This window comes from Protopterus annectens, chromosome 16.part0 (assembly GCF_019279795.1).
Source record: "Protopterus annectens isolate FY-2018-M chromosome 16.part0, PAN1.0, whole genome shotgun sequence".
In the NCBI taxonomy this organism is placed as follows: Eukaryota; Metazoa; Chordata; order Ceratodontiformes; family Protopteridae; genus Protopterus; species Protopterus annectens.
Window position 1 is genome coordinate 379542309 of NC_056750.1, and position 17357 is coordinate 379559665.

The 17357-nt window shown below is 45.9% G+C and overlaps 1 protein-coding gene across 1 annotated transcript in view; it reads right to left on the minus strand.

The window, feature by feature from the left end:
• CNTRL (centriolin) overlaps nucleotides 1-17357 on the minus strand; it is a 4034091-nt gene that overhangs the window by 1055598 nt on the left and 2961136 nt on the right. Inside the window, 1 exon segment of the mRNA XM_044058259.1 lies at nucleotides 10051-10268. Within this exon segment, the coding sequence (XP_043914194.1) occupies nucleotides 10051-10268 (218 nt within the window).

Below are 17357 nucleotides of genomic sequence, written 5' to 3' on the forward strand. Positions count from 1 at the left end.
CACTTCGTGTTGGAAGAAGATGCAAAGAGATCATAGCAAGGCTGACCCCATGCAAGGAAGATCTCCTCCGCTACTGACTGTTTCAGAGACCACTCGTACGGCATCAGAATAGCCCGACTCAATCTGTCTGCTAAAATGTTGGAGCACCCTGGGATGTGCGTTGCTATCAGAAACCGACCGGTGGAGATCGCCCATTCCGACACTCTCATGGCCTTGCGACATAGGGGGTAGTATCTGGTTCCCCCCTGCTTGTTGATATACCAGACAACCGACATGTTGTCTGACTGAATTGGAATCAATCCGAGAGGAAGGACAGTGTGAAAGGCTTCCAACGCTAAAAGTACTGCCCTCATCTCTAGAATATTTATGTACAACTTGGTCTCTGACTGGGGCCACGTGCCTTGGACTGTCCTTCCCAAACAGTGTCCCCCCCACCCGAGTTGGGAGGCATCCGTGGTCACTGTGGCATGGACTGGAGATGACGCGAAGGGGCATCCTTCTGATATCTCCGGTGAATTTAACCACCAAAGAAGAGACGTCCTGCAGACGTGACTGATCTTGATCGGAAATTCCATAGGCAGGTCTAGCCAAGACCACTGAACTGCCAGAGTGCATTGAAGAACCAGCATGTGAAGGCGAGCACAAGGGAGAATCGATATGGTGGCAGCCATGGAGCTCAGAGCCCGGAGAACCTCACTCGCTTTTGGAGACTTGGAGTTCGCTATCTGAGCTATGTGGCACCTGAGGTGTAAGATCCTGTCTGGGGTTAAGAATACCTTCATCTGCAAAGTGTCTAGCCATGCCCCAATGAAGTCTAGAACTTGTACTTGTTGCAAATGGGATTTCTGAACATTGACTGTAATTCCCAGTAGATCTGCCAAACGAATGAAGTAATCTTGAGCCAGACACAGGTGATGCTTGTTGGGCGCAGTGAAGAGCCAGTCGTCCAGGTATGAAAACACCTGAATACCCTGAAGCCTCAGGTGAGCCACTACAACTGCCATTACCTTGGTGAACACCCTGGGGGCTGTGGTGAGACCAAAGGGTAGGGCTCTGAACTGAAAATGACTGGCTCCCAGCCGGAAGCGCAGAAACCTCCTGGAGCTTCTGTGTATTTTGATGTGGTAGTAAGCATCCTGGAGGTCTAATGAGCACATCCAGTCACATTCTCGGAGATAAGGTAGAATGGACTGTAGGGTGACCATCCGGAATTTCTGTTTGGCTACAGACAGTTTTAATGTTGACAGGTCTAGAATGAGCCTGAGGTCCCCCGTCTTTTTTGGCACCAAAAAGAACCTTGAGTAGATGCCTGATCCGGACTGATCAGGGGGGACCTGTTCGATGGCTCGTTTGGAAAGCAGCTTTGAAACCTCTAGAGCTGCATCCTCCCTGTGACCAGGTGGAACATCCGGGAGGTGTTTTGGAATATTTGGAGGGGCAACAAATGGGATAGTGTAACTACTGAATGTTATCTGTAACACCCAGCGATCTGTCGTAATGGACTCCCATGCCGCTGGGTGTAAGGACAATCTTCCCCTGACTGCCTCCAGAGTAGGACAGTCGGGCAAACCCTCAGGGCTGCTGACCAGGTGTATCAGAAAAGGGTTCCCTAGACCCAAAATTCCTGGGACCCCCTCTACCTCTAGGTCGGCGTCGGTCCTGTCCCCCTCTGCTTCTGAGGGAATAGCTGTCCTGAGAATCCCGGGAAAACTGAGATTTTTGGAACCACATCTTCTTCTGCCCTCTGATTCCTAGAGAAGGACCACTGAGGGTTAGAGAAGCGGATCCCGATGGCAGACAAAGTCTTCCTGTCCTTTTCACTCTGGACAAGTGTGTCATGTACTGTTTTCCCAAAAAGGGAAGAACTATCGTAGGGAGTGTTGATAAACAACGCCTTGAACGGGTCCGCGAACTGACACAACCTGAGCCAAGCATGACGCCTTATGGCTATGCCTGTCCCAGCCGCCCTAGCTGCTCCTTCTGTGGCATGGGAAAGGAGTTGCATCGACGTGTTTGAGACCGACTTCAGAGTAGACATTTTCGCAGAGAACAACTGTCTGTCCTGCGGCGATAAAGACTCTGAGGGCGACTCAGCGAATTCCGAAGCAAGGTCTCGCTGAAGCCGGATCATATGTGCCAAACAATTTAGCGCACGGATTGAAAAGGTCGCTGAGGAATAGATGAGCTTCCCAAACCTATCCACCAACCTGGACTCCTTGTCTGGAGCGTGGACTGAGGATCTCTCCTGTGCTAGTTCCTTCTTTGTGGCCGCTGCAACCAACATAGCATCAACTGGGGCTCCTTTTGACCAAGGTTGTCTATCGGAAGGGGGAGATAAAATTTTGTCAGGGCATTTGGGGATGGGCTCTACGGTATCAGGCTCCTTCCATGCCCACGTGGTGATAAGGTCCACCAAGGGGTCCGCTGGTGGGGACACCCAGGAAGTAGATGGGCCGGTGCCAAAGACCTCCAGGAACACTGACTCATTCCCAGAAGGTTTTGGGGCTGAACAACCTCCCCTCTGGGGGAGGATCTCCATGATTTCTCCGAAGGAGCCGTCTTCGGGAGATGACCTGGGGGAACCTTCTCCTTCATCTAAGTCAGTGTCCGTAGTGAGGGACTCAGAGAAGTCCAGGTGCCTCCTTTTGCACTTGCGCTTACGGTGACCCTCTTCAGTGGGACTCTCAGAAGGGGATTCATGAGCCGCAGGGGTTTCCTCAGGGAAATTAACTGGGGATCCTCTGGCACAGGCTGTCCCTGAGACAGGATGAAGGGAGTCATCGCCAAATCCAAGGGGGGCCTGGGAGGTATCCGAGGGGATGGGCTGGGGTCTCAATCCCTGAGAGAGAACCCTCTCCACCACTTCGAAGGCCGAGGGAGAGCGACCTCCTTAGCACCCAGTAAGGAAGACGCCCTCCCCAGATCCGAAGCTGGGACCAGAGTCGAAGCCAGGGTAGCCTGAGGTCCAAGGGAACGGGTCGGATCCGAAAAGATCGGAGCCAAAGAATCAATTCCCTTGGGTCCTACTCCCTGTCCGCGGCTCCAAGAGTCACTCGGATCTGAACAAGTCGGATCCGAGGAACTCAAAGTAACAGCTGGAGTCTAGGTTGGAGGAACCATCAGCGCTGAGCTACCAGCTCTGAAAATCCTCAGATCCAAGAGCCCTGAAGCCAAAGCACGGATCGGGGAAGGAGAGACAGGGTGGAAAAAAGGCATGGAGGTCCCCCCTCCAGAGGGAGAGGGGCCTGGCAAGACTCCCATCTGTATTTGGATCTGAATGAATCTCCGCATCATCCTGTCCATATCCATGCTCGATAAACTCTGAGTCGACCTCGTAGAGGCCACCAACTCGGATCTGGCTGGTCTGCGCAATGGAGAGGAAAGCCTCGGGTCCGAATGTTCCAACCTCTCCGTTGAGAAACGAGACCGGAGCCATGGAGAAACAGGCCTCATGGCCTTGGAAGGGGGACTAAGAAAGAGCTCCCTGTCCGGGGATCTCTTGCAATGTATGTCCTTTCTCTTCTCCCTATCCTCTCTGCCTTTCTCCTTGTCTGCCACGCTGACAGTAGATTTGTCTTTATTAGACCCATCACCAGAAGAAGAAGAGGGAGGTTGAGTCCCTGTCTACGTGGGAGGTTGAATACTAGAAACCGAGGCCATGGCAGATTCCAGCATGGCAGCGGGGAGAAGGCCTTTGGCTACTAACTTGGCCTTCCGATCCTTAAGGGCCCTCGGATTGAACCCGGTGCAGATAGCACATTGAGTGGACAAATGTGCCACTCCCAAGCAAATCACACACAGTGTGTGACCATCAGCCGGGGAAAGCTTATGGCCACACTCTGTACATTTCTTGAAAACAGATTTTGGTTGATCAGCCATGATCCTGCACCCAAAAGGAAAAATACTACCTACCAGAAAAAAAACACACACAAACACAGGTAGGGGAAGGGCAGGCCTAACAACTGCTCTACCAAGTTAGCAAAAACTTTTTTTTTTTTTAAACCGACGAATAAGCGATACACTAAACAAGGGAAGGAAGGGAAAAAAATCACACAGACACACACTAGATTTAAGTAATAATACCACTTACTATTCCTGAGCTCAAAGCAAAGGAGACCACAATACACACTACTGGTGCGGCAAACGAGATCTGGGGGAAGATAGGAGATGGTAGGGCATTATGGGTAAGGGGAGGAGCTCAGATCTTGGAGCAGATGATAGATAAAAAGTTGCTGGCTCAGATTTGACACAGATCCGTACACCCACAGGTTGCAGATAAAATGAAGTTAACTACTTCAGATAGGATCTTTAAGGAGTAGAAAAACAAATTCCCATGGCAATCAAGGTCCTACCATCCTGTTCACTCCTGGTAAGCATTTCCTTTACTTTAGGTGCAAACACAGTGGAGCCATCATAAGGGGCATTGAAGCTTTCAGCAAAATCGCACAATTGCATCCAGGCATGGTGACATATGGTAACACCTGTATCAGCTACCTCTGATGTGCCACTGGCTACATCTGATAACATTTACATGTCCACATCTGATGTAGATTGCAGGGTAGACATTTGGGGACCCACAGTTTTATGGATAACAAAAGGTAAGCTGCCTGAAAGAGACTTCAAATGTTCCTTGATCAAGTCTCTTGGGAAACGTTGCAGGTGTGCTGGATAGTTCAATGATCAAAGGGTGAAGGTTGCTGATACATACATCCATTTCCCTAGTCTGTCCAATGCCCTTGACTCTCAACTAGGGGGATGGACAGAGGAACTTTATTGGGACAGAGCCTTCTTTCTGGCTGCTGCTACTACCATGGCATCTAAAGAGGGCCTTTTAGACCAATGTTTCATATCCTTTGGGGCAACCAACATTCTGTCTTTTTAAAGGGGATGGGTTCTACCACATCATCTTCCTTCCAAGCCTTCTAACCAACAGGACACAACAGGTTAGAAATGGTCTGGGAACTGCAGTGAGGGAGAGGCTTCAGAAGACAGTGAGGGGTGTCATCAGAATTAGTGACAAACTCTGGCCTAATGATAGGCAGTATTTATAATTGCAGCCTATGCTCCACAGCAGGATTGTGATAGTTAGGAAAAGAGTGCATTCAGACAGCAGTTTAAGGCCCTACTAGATAAAGCAGGGTAAAATGAATTGGGTGACTTGAATGAACATATCAGGACAGACAGAACAGGATATGGGGAAATGGGTTGGGCAACAGGGGTAAAGGAAAGGCCATGGATTCTATCTAGTACACCTGACACATTTCCAAAGAGACTTGATCAAGGAGCTCCCCAAGTTTCTTTCAGGCTTGATAGTAGTCAGCACGTGGTTCAGAGAGAGACACTCACAAGATAGCATACAAGAGGCCACTTACATACAACTTCTAACAAGGAAAGTGCACTAAGGTAGAATCAGCAATTGCAAAGTCATCTCCAATGAAACAGTCAGCCTACAGCATAAACCACTGGTTGTCATAGTCAGCAGTAAGCAGTGGTCACAGAAGGCTTAATGATCAACAGAGATCAGGCTAAAAACCTGAAGTTAACTGAAGCAAAAGCACAACTCAGTTCAGATAATTACTCAGGGCTCTAGCATCTCAAGAAGAGGAGTGAATACATGGAGTTGAAATAGAATGGCAGTGTCTCAAAACACAAGTGTGAAGACTACAGAGCAGATATGTGGGCAGAGGGAGATATGAAGATAAGTTACACAAGGAAAACTGTTGGTGGAATACAGTAGTCCAGGAAGTCATCAAAAGAAAGGAGGAGTGCAGAAAAAAGTAGGAGATATAAAAGAGAGACCAGGCTAGGAAGATATAAAGATTAGCTAACAAAGAAGCTAAAAATGAGTTGCAATAGCAAAGAACAAGGCAGAAGAGGCACTCTACCAGCTTCTGGAAAGTAAGTCAGTAGACGACACAAAGAAACTACATCAGGTTGCAAAGCAAAGACAGAAAGATTAAATAAGATAGTCAAACGCCCTTCATAAAGGATATCAGCATCAACATACCTCTTAGAGCAAGAAATCTGGACAAAACCATAGATAAAAGTGGGATAAGGGCACAAAAACAGGGACAATTTTTAAATATTGCTCTTCTAAGCTTAGAAAGTTGATAGAATAACAGGTTTTGCATTAGCATGAATTTTCTAAAGGGTATGAAATCTAAAACTCAAATGTCTGTCATTATTTTCTAATGTCAATCTTTAACGATTTGCCACTAATTTACCAAAAAAACACAATTTTATGTAAAATGGACCAAAAATATGAGGGAAAAATCTGGACATTCTGCGGAAATCTGTACAGTTGAGAGGTATGAGCATCAATCTACTCACCCAGTCCACAGGAAATCAAAGGCAGATGGAAGAAGTAGCTTTTGAACACAGAAAACCTCAAAGAAGCTGTAATGCCTCAGACACAACCTACAATGAAAAAATAGGAGGAGCCCACTACAGAAGTAAGAAGAGCACTAAGACAAATTATATCAGGGGAATGCAGCGGGTTCAGATGAGGTCACAGCAGGTATGATACAAATGCTGGGTGAGATAGGAGAGAAATGGTTCCTCTGGTACTCACAGAAATGTGCAGCATAAGGTGTATCCCAGATGACTGAAGAATAAGCATACTAGTGCAAGCAATCAAGAATAAATGGGAACATTCACAACTGTGGGCAGTAGAAGAAGTGTCAAACTCCTGTCACACTGCATGAAAGTTCTGGACAGGGTAATTAATAAATGGATACACAGAGCAGCAAGAAGGTAGGATGGGAGATGAGCAGTTTGGATTCAAATCAGGATGCAGCACAACTGACCAATGTTTGTGGTGAGACAGACTCTTGAGAAGAATCCAGACATGAGGAAAGAGTCCAACTGGGCATTCTTAGACTTGCAGAAAGCATATAACGAGGTCCCAAAAAACCTGTTTTGGGCAGTGCTACAGTGGTTTGAAGTTCCAGAAACATTGGTAGAACTAGTGGAGGCTATGTACAAAGACCCAACGACTCAAGTACGAACGCTGTTCAGTCTCACAGATGAGTTCCCAGTGGGAGTGGGTGTGGACTAGGATTCAGCTCTGAGGCCACAGCTGTTCATATTGGCAATAGACTACATTAGTACACAGGTCGAAGGGGAAAGGTCAACAAAGTTGCTGTATGCAGATAATGTGGCATTACAGGCAGACTCTAAGCAAGAACTTCAGCAAAGGACAGGGGAAAGGAATGCAAAACTGAAGGCACATGGAATGAAACTGAGTGCAGATAAGACAGTTGTAATGGCATCAAATGGTGGAGTTCAGAAGATGAGCATTAAGATATAAAAATAGTGAAACAGATTAACAGCTTCAAGTATCTGGGAAGGGATGCTGAGGAGAAAGGTTGTCTGAATAAGGAAGTCAAGGCTAGACTCAGAGGGGCTGCAGCAAATTGAAACAGTGTGTTAGGTGTAGTATATGAAAGAAGAATGACAAAGAAGATGAAAAGTAAGGTGTACAAAACAGTGGTGCTATAAGTACTACTGTATGATACAGAAGCCTGGGAAGTAAAGGCAGAGCAGTTGAGGAAGGCAGCAGTGATGAAGATGAAATGTCTGAGACCAGTGGTAGGATGCACACTGTGGGACAGACAAAAATGAGGACATAAGGGCAGAAACCAAAGTAGCTATAATTGCAGAAAAGGTCAAAGAGAGCACATTACAGTAGTTTGGGTATATGTGCAGAAACGCAGAAGACAATCTGGTGAAGAAGACTTGGTTCTGTCTGCTCCTGTCAACTCGAATGAAAGGAAAGTGGCACAGGATCCATTGGCTGGAAGTCAGGACAGATCCAAACATGGTGCATACACCTGTCGCCTTGTCCTGGCCACAGCCCAATCCACAGCCTCAAAAGCTGACTCAGCTTATGCAGCTGAGGAGAAACTACCTCTGTCGGCCAACTCAGTACGTTTTCTGACTACAAGAGATTAGTTCCAAGGAGGACCTCAGAGCTGAGCTGTCTTAGTCCTGAAGTACCAAAGGGGAGAAACAGCTCTAAAAAAATTCAGAGTCAAGTCCACCATTGGATCTCTAACCTGACGCTTTGGCTCCAAGACTCCTCTCGACCCAAAAATTTCACTGTCAAAAGAGTAAAGAAAGAGATCGAAGCGAAGTTTCCAGAGCTATCAGATCTGATGATGGCGCAATGGAAGGATTCAGACACATGAGTGTCTTCACCAGGAAAGGAGTTACTGTCAGAACAAGATGGGACAGGGTCAAAGGGCATGTTCCTGGCTCTCCTCTGGGGTACAGCACCAGGACCACCCCATCTGAATCTGTGTCCTCAGGAATTTTCTTATCATACGGTTGAGATCCATCTCAGTAAGACTTCTGCTGGCACAACCAGACCTTAATGAAGTAGCTAAACATGCCAGTCTTGATGGGAACTTGTATTTTAGTATGGATGAATGCAATGTGGGGCTAACCGGACCTGGAAAAAAGGTAGGTTTTGGAGAGGGCGCTTGGATCAGAGCTGCAGATGGATCTGACTGCCTCAACAACTTAGGTGCTGGACCTGAGAGCGCAGATGTATCTGGGAGATTTTTTCCTCAACTTTTATGCCTTCCTCATTTCTTGTCACTTCTCACCTGATTTATCTCTTATGTATTTCTTTGGATCTTTCTCCCTCTTTTCCTCCATACTCTTCTAAGTAGTGGGAGAAGTGGATGGCTGTTTAGATTCAGAAGAGATGGCAGCCTCTGTCCGAGGGGAAATTAAACTCTTGAGGATGAGTTCTCTTTTTTGCTTTCCAGTGTTCTAGTTCTAAAAGCGGCACTCATACAGCTGTCCTGAAGATGAGAGGGACCTAGACAGTACACACCAAAAGGAATGGGTGGCTGAGGGGCGAGTGGGGGTTATTTTCTGTCTACAAGCTGAACACTTCTTGAATCCATCAGATTTGTCAGACATCAGAACAACACTCTAGAAAAACTAACCAAATAATATTTATCCCATTAAAAGCTATAAACTCCATTAAAGCTACGAAACACTGCACTTTTGAATAGGGAAACAAACCATTTGGCCACCAGGGCAAAATAACACTGATACAAACTAAACCTTTCATTTTGATTTATTTATTTAACATTTGTTAACCGGGAAAGTCCGACTTGGAACAAAGCCAATTTTTAGCAGAGGCCTGAGGAGAAACGCTCCAGATGCATGTCTTTGTAATATGGGAAGAAACCGCAGCACCCGGAGGAAACCCACATGAACCCAGGGAGGACATGCAGACTCCAAACAGATGGCACCCCAGTCAGGAATCGAACCGGAGAACCACTTGCTGTGAGACGACAATGCTACCACTGCACCATCCAAACCTGCCCAAGTGGGGGGCTTTGCCTCCCCCCACACCCCAACTAAATATACTAACTCTGAGATCACACTATATTGGGGAAAGGGCAAAGTTCACCCTGGTGGCCAAGTAGTTCATTTCCCTATTCAAAAGTGCGGTGTTTCGTAGCTTTGCTGATTAGAGGTTTAGGTGAAGTCGTCTTGGCAATTAGAAATTTGGGAAAGTTTAATTTCGGTTATACAAGGTAAAACCATATATAAACTCTAAAATACCACGCTGTATTATGTAGATAAATGGGTGTCTGTCTTAAGTACATCTACCTAAACTAACTCTAAAATTGTGTTAGTCCTAACTCTACTTAAGAGTTCTATAAGTTAAGGAAGGAGTAACAGATTTTAGACAAAAAAAATTGTTTTCATTTATTGTGAATGCATGGTGCTCTCAGAAGGCACATGTGGTTAAACAGGTGGGCAAACAAGATCTGAGGTAAATTAGCTAGAAGGAGGGAATTGTGGGTAGGGGAGGAGTCAGGGCTCTCCGATCCAGTACTCTGGTATAAGGCACCGAGGTTGGATCCGGCTTGATCGGACTACCCAAAGGCTGAAATTAATGAAAACAGGCAACACTGGATCTGGTAGTACAAATTATCATCAAAAGTAATGTATCATGAAAATGTGCAGCTGATGCCATTAGTTTTCATTTGGACTTTCTATTTTCAATATTGCTGACAATCATACCTTTTAGTTTGAGCAAGTTTTGCTTCAAGGTTAAAACAACTATTTTCAAGTTGACTCTTCTGTCGGTTTTGAGAGTCAATACTGTTCTGAATGGACTGGATCTGTGATGAGAGTTGTTCAATTTCTTGTTGACCCTTCTCTATTATTTGCTTCTGTTGTTCTGCTTCTCCTCGTTGTCGCTGGATAGACAGCTGCAGTTTCTCCAATTCAACTTTCTCCTAAAGAAGAAGAAGACATTTATACAGTATAAATCCGGAGCTTGCAGAATGATAATGCACTTTACCAAATGTTACATTCGGACAGGATATTTACAAAACATATTATGGTTAATAAAGAATGAGGAAAGAACTTTGCTATTTTCAACAGAGATACAAAAGCCTGCCAGGAACACTGTCCAAATTAGAGAAGTGGTTGGTTCCAGATTTGAAATACTGTTAGCTTTGCTGCAAACCTCACATTATAATGAAGGAAGAAAAAAAGAAGTTATGTACTCTCCATAACGTTCCATTTGAGTTGTTCCATCTTGCCTTCATTCATCACTGATGGGTTCGGAGCCAATCCTCGGCTCCGACACGACCAACTAGCAAGCTCAAAGTTCTCCAGTAGCTCGAGACTCCACCCCTTATCCCATGATGCACTGCTGGAATTACCTTAGATCTTGTTTGCCGCGTACCATATAAAAGTACAATAATAATTCTGTCTAGCATGAATACACATTGAAAAACCAGGATGAAGACAGCCTCCAGGTCAACTGTCAGCTAGGAGGGGGAAGGAGGGAAGGACGTGAGAATGAAGGCGAGATGGAACAACTCATATAGAATGCTATGGTGAGTACATAATTTCTTTATGTGAAGTTGTTCAATCTCGCCATTCATTCATCACTGATGGGTAGCGTACCTAGCACCCTGATCTTAGGTGGTTCACAGAAGTACACTCTTCAGAACCGTAGAACCAAATGAAGACCTGTCCCTGGAGGCATTATCCACTTTGTAATGAGTTATAAAAGTGTCAGGTTTAGACCAGGTGGCTGCTGCACAGATGTTATCCAAAGGCAATTTGGCTTGAAAGGCTAACGAGGTAAAAACTGCTCTGGTTGAATGAGCCTTTACCTTACTAGACAATGGCATATTATGAGAAGCATATGTATAGGTGATGCAATCTGACAGCCACTTAGGGTTGTTTTAACAACTGGTTTACCTTTCCTGGTCTCAGAATAGGACACAAAGAGTTGATCTGATTTCCTAATGTCTTTGGTTCTGTCCAAATAAAATCTAAGTTGTCTATGAACATCGAGTTTATGCAACATATATTCCAATTTGTTGGTATAATTAGGGAAGAAAACAGGTACCTCAATGGCTTGATTAATGTTAACCTCAGAACATACTTTGGGCAGAAAAGATGGATTAGTTCTGAGAGATACTCTGTCAGTATGGAAGACCATGTAAGGGGGTTTGATGGAAAGGGCTTGGAGCTCTGACACTCTACAGGCTGAAGTGATGGCTACTAAGAAGATAGTTTTCCATGACAAGAATTTTAGTTCACAAGACGATGCAGGCTCAAAAGGAGGAAGAATGATACGAGATCACATAAAATTCAAATTCCAGGGGGAATAAGGTATCTTCACTGGAGGCCTTATGTGAAAGGAGCCTTTTAAAAAAGCCTTAGACAATTGGTGAGCCATAATATTAAAACCATCAATTCCTAGATGGAAATTAGATATAGCAGCTAATTGTACTCGTATCGTAGCTGCCGCTGCTCCTTTGTTGAAGATTTCTGTCAAGAATTGTAAGATAGAAGACAATGGCGCTTTATAAGGGTCAATGTTGTGGGAAGAAGCCCAAATGAAAAACCTCTTCCACTTACTACGATACAATGTTCTGGTGGAAGGTTTGTGGGAAGCCAACAAAATTTGACTAGTGTCATGGGAAAGATTATACAGCCTGGCTATGCGAGGAATTGGAGCAGCCAAGCAGTTAGCTTCAGTGTCTGCAATGACAGGTGAAGATCCCCTGACAGATGTGTCAAGTCTGGAACTGGGTCCAGGATCCATGGATCTTCCAGAATATGATGATAAAGAAACAGGAACCAAATCTGCCAAGGCCAATGAGGGGCTATGAGGATGATTGTCTGTCCCAGTGACTTTGCTTTCTGTAAGAATTTGGAAAACAGGGGAATTGGTGGAAATGCATAGAGAAGACCCGGGGGCCAATTGTGGACAGCAGCATCCCTTGGGGAGTAACCTGGCATCAGAATTAGGGCAAAATAGCTTCTGCATTTGTTGTTGATGTGACTGGCGAAGAGGTCGCAGGAAGGCTGGCCCCATTTGAGGAAGATTCTGTCCGCAATCTCTTATTTGAGGGACCATTCGTGGGGCAACAAGATTGCTCTCTGCTCAGTCTGTCCGCTATTACTTTGGATTTGCCCGGGATGTGCATTGCCAACAGAAAGCACTGTGATGACAGTGCCCACTACCATACTCTGAAGGCTTCTCAGCAAAGGGGATAAGACTTGGTCCTGCCTTGTTTGTTCCGATACCAGACCACTGACCTGCTGTCTGTATTGCAATTTTCCATAGAGGAAGAGCGTCCTGAAAGTATTGCAACGCTAGAAGTACTGCTCTCATCTCCAGACACTGATATGCAGATGTGATCCTTGATCTGTCCATGTGCCTTGGGCAGTCTTTCCCTGAAATAGCCCCCCCCACCCTATCAGGGAAGCGTCCGTGGTCACAGTGGCAACAGGAGGGGGAAGCATGAAAGGACGTCCTATTGTGACATGAAGAGACGTCAACCACCACTGAAGATCCTTCTTGTAGGAATTTGTTATCAGGATCATGTGACTCACTGAAAGTTCTTGGTAAGACCATTGCGTGAATAGAAGCCATTGAAGGATTCTCATATGCATCCTTGCTAAGAGGATTGCTAGAATAGCTGCCGCCATCAATCCTAGAACTTTCAATACCTCTGTTGCTGGTGCTCTGTTCTTTGATATTAGGGACATGATGTGTTGGCGAAGAATAGAGATTCTTTCCAGCGGAATGCGGAGAGTGATGGTTGACGTGTCTAGTTCTGTCCCTATAAAAACGATATGCTGCGATGGCAACAAGGCAGACTTTTCAAAGTTGACTGTAATGCCTAGCTGATCACAGAGTGTCAAAGTAGCCTCTCTCGCTTGAAGAAGTTCAAGTCTGGTGGTGGAGGTAAGGAGCCAATCATCTAGATACGGAAATACTTGGAATCCTAGACGCCTCAGGTGAGCCGTGACTACTGCCATGCACTTGGTGAACACTCTGGGGGCTGTAGTGAGACCAAAGGGCAGAGCTCGGAATTGATAATGATTGGCTCCCAGCCAGAAACACAGGTGATCTCTGGATGGTCTGGCCATCTTTATGTGGTAGTACACATCCTTGAGATCAATCGAGCACATCCAATTGTCCTTCCCCAACAAGGGGAGTATGGACTGTAGCGTGACCATTCGGAACTTCTCTTTTCTCACAAACTGGTTGAGTCTGCTGAGATCCAAAATGGGTCTCCAATCCCCTGTTTTCTTTGGAACCAAAAAGAACCTTGAGTAAGTTCTGAATCCTATCTGGTCTGCTTGGGGCTAGCTGGATGACTCTCTTCTAGCAATCGGTGTACCTCTATTGCTGCTTGTCCCAAATGACTGGGTGGAACGTATGGGATTTTTTTGATGGAAGAGGCTGGGTGGAGAATGGTATGAAATACCCTCTGGAAATGATACTTCGTACCCAACTGTCGTTTGTTATAATTAGCCAGGCTTTGGGGTACAAAGATAAGTGACCCCCCATGGTCTCCAGAGTAGGACAGGTGAGCCTCCCTTCAGGAGTGCTGGTAGGATTGACCAGAGAAGTGATCTCTGTCACCCTGGTGTTGCGGACCCCCTCTGCCATGAGGGCGGCGTCTTCCATTGACACCTCCTCCTCTGCCTCTGGAGGGGGGCTCTCCACATATGTCTTGAAAGGCTCCTTGGGCTTTCTGGAACCATATCTTTCCTCCCCTCTGACCTTTGGGAAAGGGTCAAGTAGGGGTGGAAAAATGGACTCCGACGGCAGACAGAGTCTTTCCTTCTTGCTCACACCTAGTTAAAGTCTCCTTCACCTTTGGCCCAAACAAGGATGAGCCGTCAAATGGGGTATTAGTAAAGGAAGACTTGAAGGGTTCCGCGAAGGAACAGAGTTGCATCCAGGCATGCCTACGCAGAGAGATTCCTGTACCTGCAGCTCAACTCGAACCATCAGCTGCGTATGATACAAGACGCATGGATGAGTTGACTATCGAATTGAGGAGAGAGCTGAGTGGCAATCTTATCGGATACACTCGAAGCTACAGCACCCTGAAGAGTGTCTCCCAACTCCTTAAGGAGATCTCTCTGCAGTCTGGTAAAATGTGTCAAGTAGTTCAGTGATCTGAGTGAGAAAGTCGCTGAACTGAACATGCGTTTCCCATATCTATCCATGATCCTAGATTCTCTATTAGGAGGATGGATAGATGAGGAAGTCTCAGACATTTCCTTTTTGGTGGCTGCCGCCATCACCATGGCACCAACAGAGATTCCCTTCGTCAAAAAGGACTTATCCACAGGGGCTAAAATAAACTTAATAGGCCTCGAGGAACAGGTTCCATAGATTCTGGAGACTCCCATGCCCTATGAGAGACCAGATCCATAAGCTCATCGTAGGGCGGAGATACCCAAGAGGTGGAAGGTTGAGACCCAAACACCTTCAGGAGACCCAACTCGTCCTCAGTAGGGCTCTTGGACTGCCAATCACCCCTCTGCCTAAGGATTTCAAGAATCTCTGCAAAGGGAATGTCCTCAGAGAGGGATCTGGGGGACCCTTCTCATTCATCCAGGTCAGTGTCCAATGTGATAGACTCCTGGGGGGAGTCCAAATGCCTCCTCTTGCATAATTTCTTCCTAGGAACCTCTTCAGGGGGAACTTCTGGAGAGGTCTCAGAAGAGCAGGGAGCGCCCTGTGGGACTACCTGAGGCTCTGGGTCCCTACGCTTGGGAGGACCGGAGGAAACAGAAACAGACACAGGCAGTTTAGGGGAAGAAGAGGCCAACTCTTGAGATGAGGAAGTCTTGGGAGACAACACATGCCTCATGGCATCAAAAGCACCTCGGCTCCGATGAGGAGTCGATGGCTCCGATGGAGCCACAATCTCCTCCCACACCAAAGCCATGGGCTCCAAGCCTGAGGTAGGAGCAGAGCTCACCCGAGCCGAGGCCTCGAGAGGAAGAGTTGGCACCAAGTCGGTGCGGCTATCCTCCCCGGACCCGACCGGAGAGTGTCAGCTCCTAGAGTCCTGAGTCGGTGCTGAGGAACGTCCGAGCAGTTGGAGCCGATGATACTGGAGCAGGTGTCGGCTCCAAGGGATCCACGATCATCAGGTCGGCCTCCTCCAGCTCCGAAGGTCCGATATAGCTCGAAGGAGGAGCAGACAATTCAAGGGTAGTGGTCTTCGGCTCCGATGGCTGTGCCTGAGCCGACAGCAATTTAACTAGGCCTGGTGCCTTCAAGAGTTTCTGAACCAGCCGGTCCATATTCAGATAAGATAAGCTGACAGAGAACCTGGAAGAGTGGACAGATGGAGCTGACTGGAGCAATATGGAAGGAGGTTTTTTGGTAAGCGGTTCCAAGGCCGTGTCCGGTTCCGAAAAGAGCAGACTGTCGGCTCCGAAGGCGGTGGAGCCAAAGTCACCACAATTTCTGACCTCTTTCCTTTCTTGGATCTAGAATCAGTGGAAGACTTAGAAGACTTGGATGATTTACTGGCTCCATCCTAGTCAGACAATGCCTCAGAAAAGGGGTGCTTAATGATACCCCTATCAATCAACTTCCTCTTCCTTTCAGCTAACACTCTTGTGAAAAAGGACTGACATATGGTGCAAGACTTTTGCAGATGTACCTCACCCAAACAGTAAAAACACTGCACATGGGCATCTGTGACTGACATTTTCTGTCCGCAGTCTGGGCACTTTTTAAACCCAGACTTTGGATGCTTGTCCTTATCTTCAGACATTACACAACTCAAGCACACTGATTAACTAAGAGCTGTTTTAAACTAAGTAACTCACACAAACATACACACAGCCCAAAAAGGGGCACTAACAACTAATAACTACAAACAGTAATTAGAAATCCAAAATGATAGTCCCAAAGGGGATCACTGACTAATCACTAACCCTAAGGCCGCTACTAAACCAGCACAGCTCCTGATGCCAAACAGCAGGACTAAACGCCTCCCAAACACATGTATGCTTGTTCTGGAAGTCAAAGGCAAAAACAACAAGCTGCTACTAAGCCAACATAGTTCCTAAATTCCAAGCAGCAGAACTAAACACCTCCAATAAGCACAGTCAGAGAGGTGAAACTCATCAAAAATAAACTCAGCCAGATAGCCAAACTCACTGAAGCAGGTCTTTTTAAATTCCAAAGGGATAAGCAAACAAGACGCCAATAAACGAACAACTTCAATTTTATTAAGCACCACGATAATGCTTTTCGTCGGCGCCCTGCACCAACTTCTTCAGACTTTGAAAAATAACTCACACTTAAGTGCTGTTACATTTAAAGCCATTGCAAGCAAAGTCTATTACAAAACACACCCTCCAATTACCTTAAAGGAACAGGCACAAGTAGCTTCAATCTAACTAAAATGTTCCTATCCCATAAACACACAATATAAAAAGTTGTATGTGATATAAAATATACAACTGTAAAACTGATACTGTTTCTTACATAGCACTTAAATAATGCAATTGAAAGTTAATGATATTATAAAAGCACACTTACTTTGAACCAAATACGCATAATAAGACTGACACATTAAAATAAATAAAAAGCATGCCACACCAATGGGCTATTTTCAACCCATTTTGGGTCACTCTGTCTCGGAAAATAGCTACCCCAGGGGTGACAGCCAACTTAGAGGTGTATACCAATGCAGTTTCATTACTACCTTTAGCATGGATGCTAGAACTATAGTGTCCATCATCCAGAAAAATTGGGGTTTGTTGCCAACTGAACTAGTCTGAAGAAGTTGGCGCAGGGCGCCGACGAAAAGCAGTATTGTGGTGCTTAATAAAATTGAAGTTGTTCGTTTATTGGCGTCTTGTTTGCTTATCCCTTTGAAATTTAAAAAGACCTGCTTCAGTGAGTTTGGCTATCTGGCTGAGTTTATTTTTGATGAGTTTCACCTCTCTGACTGTGCTTATTGGAGGTGTTTAGTTCTGCTGCTTGGAATTTAGGAACTGTGTTGGCTTAGTAGCAGCTTGTTTTTGCC